Source organism: Hordeum vulgare, chromosome 2H, assembly GCF_904849725.1.
Source record: "Hordeum vulgare subsp. vulgare chromosome 2H, MorexV3_pseudomolecules_assembly, whole genome shotgun sequence".
In the NCBI taxonomy this organism is placed as follows: Eukaryota; Viridiplantae; Streptophyta; class Magnoliopsida; order Poales; family Poaceae; genus Hordeum; species Hordeum vulgare.
Genome location: NC_058519.1, coordinates 519,071,183 through 519,076,262, shown reverse-complemented (window position 1 = coordinate 519,076,262; position 5,080 = coordinate 519,071,183). Strand labels below are relative to the sequence as shown.

At 44.8% G+C, this 5,080-nt stretch overlaps 1 protein-coding gene across 1 annotated transcript; it reads left to right on the top strand.

Moving 5' to 3' along the window:
- The first annotated feature begins 3,595 nt into the window (after positions 1-3,595).
- LOC123430396 (disease resistance protein RGA5-like) lies at positions 3,596-4,870 on the top strand. The gene is made up of 3 exons (XM_045114265.1): positions 3,596-3,741; positions 3,897-3,975; positions 4,137-4,870. Exons 1-3 carry the CDS (start codon positions 3,736-3,738, stop codon positions 4,598-4,600), a joined length of 549 nt encoding a protein of 182 aa, XP_044970200.1. The 5' UTR covers positions 3,596-3,735; the 3' UTR covers positions 4,601-4,870.
- The last annotated feature ends 210 nt before the right edge of the window (positions 4,871-5,080 follow it).

Sequence of the window (5,080 nt, the reverse complement as noted above, 5' to 3'; positions counted from 1 at the left end):
GTGTGTTGTGGAACTGTGCTGGGGCAATGTTATGGCTTTGTGGAAAATCTGTAACAAGTTAACGATTAAGGGATCCTTCCCGTTGCACCCACTTGATGTGACCTCCAAATGTGTGATTTTCTTGTAGCAATGGTCTCCATTGAGAAAGTGACAGGACAATGATTTCCAGAGCTAGCTCTAGCCCGTCTCCGTCAAGTCTACTCCTTAGCTAGAGCTCCTGTGCGGCCTCCTAGGGATTGGTGACCTCTTTTGGATAGTGTGCTTGAGCCTGAATGCTCTGAGTAGGCCTTGTGGGACTTGTAATGCTTGATCTTCTTTGATGCGGCTTTCCTTCCGTAGTTCGTACCTGTATAAGACTCTATGTTCCATATGTTGCTTGTTGTTGGCTTTATTAATTTAAAACCGAAAGCCTTTGGTGTCTTTGTTCTAAAACACACACACACACACACGTACAACGCAACAAATTTCTTGACCGATTCTAGCTGCGGGCTAGACGCGTACATGTACGCATGCACAAGATAGGACAATTTCTAATCCATTACTAGCACTAAGGTGGATATGACGTGTGTGATTGTCTTTTTCTTGATGTGTCAAGTTGGTCTAAACTCATTGAGATGGTCCGAATCAGACCAGGATCATAAGTACGGGGTACAAATTTCATGGATTTTGAGGTCAAGGTCTATTTTTTGACTAGCTCTACAACCACAAGGTTTAAGACAAACTTAGCTCGCGCCCGGTCTAGAAGGCCAAGATTGCAATACATCAACGTCTGTCGCTGAGCCGCTCAGCTGGTTGAGCTTTAACTTTCCTTTTTTTGAAAACCCCACCCATGTATTAATTAAGGCAAAATGTTCATATAATCATTCATTACATCATATGCCACATAGTCCAGAACACTATTAATAAGAACACCATGTGACCTATTAATAAAACTAAACTTTACAATCTCGTGTGCCACCCTATTAGCTTCCATCCCAACCTTGGAGATCTTTACGCTCGCTAGTATCTTCAATATACTCACAGCTTCCTTTTAAAAGTCAACAAGGGGTGACCTCTCAAAGTAATCTTTTCCAAGAGCAAAAGCCACAAAGGAATAGTTAGTTTCTATATTGATGGGTTTCTAAAGAGTCATACCGATATACAAGCCGGCGAGAGTCGCTCTAAGTTCCGCTTCCTCAACGCTATCACAAGCACCAATAAATTTCCAAGAGGAAATGACAATTTCTGTAGAATGGTTTCTGATAACCACCCCCACACTCGTAGTGTTTATTGCATCCACAAAACTTGCATCATCATTAATTTTAAAGAACTGTGAGGTGGGAGGTTATCAACCAGCATAACTCCTATCCGTATTATTAGAAACCAGGATGTCGCCCCCATTTCCTTACCTTTCTTTGTCACTTCTACCTACACTTTTGCATGACAAGACGAAAAGGAAGCCCGATAAATTTGAAAAAATTCACAAATGCTGAGATGGATTCTTCCCCCTACCAAATATCAGATCATTCCTCAAGTGGCAAGCTCTCCAAAACATGAAAATAGTTTGCTCACGCGCTAACGAATTTAATTGATCCAATAAAATAAGAAGCCAATCCGGCCCCATGTTTTTGAAAATCTCTTCTATTGGTAAATTCCACACCTCCCCAACGCGAAATGAAGGGCACGAGCCTTTGGACAACCTACCAATGCACGAAAAGTACATTCATCTTCAACACCACAAATTGTACACCTACCTATGGTAGTTTGATGGTGCTTTACCCTATTCACTTGAACCGCCAAGCTATTAGAAGTGACCCGCCAAGCGAACGTTCTAGTCTTTTGATGGATGTTAGCCTTCCAAATAATATTCTAGACCTTCCTTTCCCCATTAACAACAACATTAGAATTCCCCAGATTTACCTTTAGATCCATGATATTCAGTGGTAGCATGTATGCACTCTTCACCAAAAACATGCCACTTTTCTCATGGTGCCACACAATAAGATCACCCTCGTCCAGATTCAAAGTACGCGGATTTAAGATTTGCTCAGCATTATGAGTGTAAAACAGATGCCTGATCAGATTCTCATTCCACCTTCTAGAACCAATCATGAACAACTCAGACATCCATTTGATTCTAGATCCGTTTTTCTTGGCAGTAATCTTTAGGTCAGACTCTCTAGGAATCCAATTATCCCTCCGTATGTTATACTGACCCCATCAACAATTCTCCATATAATGCCTTGTTTCAGTAAATTAAGGCCATGCATAATACCTTGCCACCGAAGCGATGTCGACTGAAGGAAGACATTATCAATAAGATGCCTATGTGGGTAATATTTTGATTTCACCACCTTAGCACACAAAGAGTCTAGAGAAATCAATAGCTATCGCGCTTGCTTGGCCAAAAGAGCTTGATTAAAAAAGCCTAAGGTCACATAAGCCCATACCCCCTTCACCTTTTGGTCTTGTCATCTTATCCCAAGGGAGCGAGTGAGTTCTCCTTCTATTCTCCTCATTTTCCACCAATAATTTCTGATGATCTGGAATAAATCATCATAGAGTGACACGGGGAACTTAAAAATACCCATGGCATAGACCGGAATGGCATGGATAAGAAACTTGATTTGGATTTCCTTGGTCCTGTTAGAAACATATTTTTTTCAATATACCACCCGCTTAAGAGTTTTATCTTTTGTAGCTTTAACTTTCCTTGTAACCTTGTGTTGCCTTAGTTACTTTTACATTTCGGCTGAATAACATCTGTTATGGATCTTGTAAGTCTTGTTTCGTTTTTAGTGGAACCAAGGAATTTCGCCTCCCTAATCATCTAAGAAAACGGAGGTAACTTTGCAACACCTCTTGCCACGTCCCTTCTTAACAGAGCTATATTTTGAACATCGTCGAATTACGGTGTACGCAAGGTAGCTAGCCTCACCACGTCGCCTATATCACATGCCCCGAAATTAAAGATAGATTGATCGTGTCCCATTCACCTAGAGCTACCATGTGTCAACCTCAGCCGGCCCAGTCTCCACTCTCCAGCTCACCCTGGCCACCGATCCCCATCTCACTGTCACACATGGCAGCACTGCCCAATCCCAGCCCTCCATTACACTCACTAGTTACTATAACCGCCCCCGATAGCTCTTTCACGACTATAAAAACAGTATCGGAGGCACGTAAGTCGTACCCGGCCAAAACTTTCCGTTCTTTTCTGTTTTTTTGGGGGGGAATGACGCGTCCTAACCCACCGTTCACGCGTGGATGTGATGCTATCATGCGAGCAAGTGGCATTCGCTTGCGTGGGTACACGAGTTATCTACGGTAGTAGCCGAAGTCAGTAAGTCGCTAGGACATGTCGACATGTCGAGTCAGGGACGCAAGGTCTCCCTAAATAATCCGTTGGCGTCGCTCTCGACCTACAAAGCGTATGGATATTTTCTGAAAAGGAAAAAAAAGGGTGTTGCGATATGCTTCGGGGCCCCGACGACTTGGCCGGCGAAGTCAATGCGGGGTGGTTATCTTGCTAATTGCCTTTCAATCAAGGTTGGTTTGCCCGCCAAAGATAATAATAATCAGGGTCTGTCTGTGCGTGTATATAAAGTCACTACTGTCTTATCACACAAGGTACAAGCCTCCTGCATCACAGCATAAGCTAGCTTAGCAAGTTGCAAAGGGCTGGTAGGGCTGGTTCTTGCTTAATACTACTAAGTTCTACTTTTCTCACCGGAGGACTACGTACCGACCGGCAGGATGAGGGTAAGATCTTAGTGCCACCACCTGGTTAAGCTCTGTTCTTAGCAAAATTCTTCTATTTGTTGTCCATGATTTGTTCATGATGAGCGTCGTAGTTATTCTTCTTCCTGCTGTCAGTTATTAGAACCAGTTTCATGGATTGATTGAACCCATTGCAGACGGAGATGGTCATCAGGATCCAGATCAGCTCTGAGAAGGGCCACTCCAAAGCTATCAAGGTGGCTGCTGCGGTCACCGGTAAATTCCTTGCTCCGCCCCCTCCCTTACCGTAGCCTCTCTGTCCTCAAGGCTTATCACGAACTCGCAAGTTGCATATGGTTGTTTATAGTTAGCTTAAATCTAGTCACTGTTCATGATGCATGGATGCACGTTGACTAAGTTTTGCGTGAACCGAGCAGGGGTGGAGTCTGTCACGATCGCCGGCGAGGACAAGAACCTGCTGCTGGTCATCGGCGCCGGCGTCGACTCCAACCGCCTCACCGAGAAGCTGCGCCGGAAGGTGGGCCACGCGGAGGTGGTGGAGCTGCGCACCGTCGACGACGACGATTTCGCCGGCGACTACCACCCGTACCGCTACCACCCGAGCCCGAGCCCGTACAAGCACGTGACCGCGCGCGACATGTACTACACGGGGAGCTACCCGTCGCAGCAGCACGCCGGGGGCGGTCGCGACCACTACCGCAACGCCGGCTCGTACGCTTCGACGACGAGCGGGCGAGACTACTACAGCTACGGCGGCGGCGGCTACCCGACGCAGTACCAGCAGCAGGGTTACTACTACCCGCAGCAGCCGGCGGCGAACATGCACACGGCGGTGCACCAGGGCTACTCGGATGACCCCAACAGCTGCTCCATCATGTAGCAGCAGCAATGAACAGTGAACGACTGAGAAGTTAGTGTGTCGGTTTGAGAATCGATGGGTGGTGTATGCGCCAGTTACTTTCCGATTCCATGTAATTATTGTACATAGTGCAAACTCGAAAAGCTGTGTGCGTTTCTTCTTCTTCTTTTTTCCCTTTTTTTTCCCGATGAAGCTATGTGCGTTTCATGGTTGTGTTGTGTGAATATGTATGTAGCTCCAGGCATTACATCTACGTACGGTGTGGAATGTAAGCTAAGTTATGTTCTCTAATTAGAACAGGAGAAAGCAGAATCTGCCAAAAAGAAAAAAGACAGTTACAGATGCTTACACATACACTTATCTCTTTCAACAAACGTATGCACAACCGTATGAGATACAATATTTTAAGATTAACAAAGTCATTATAGATGTCTCGTGGTTCTTATTAAACAAACATCATCGAAAAATTTAAAATAAATATAAAAAATGCGAGAATCAACA

Excerpts from the sequence above, each read along its gene's own strand:
- LOC123430396 (XM_045114265.1), top strand. Across the intron at positions 3,976-4,136 it reads GGTGGCTGCTGCGGTCACCG|GGGTGGAGTCTGTCACGATC; the intron begins GTAAATTCCTTG and ends TGAACCGAGCAG.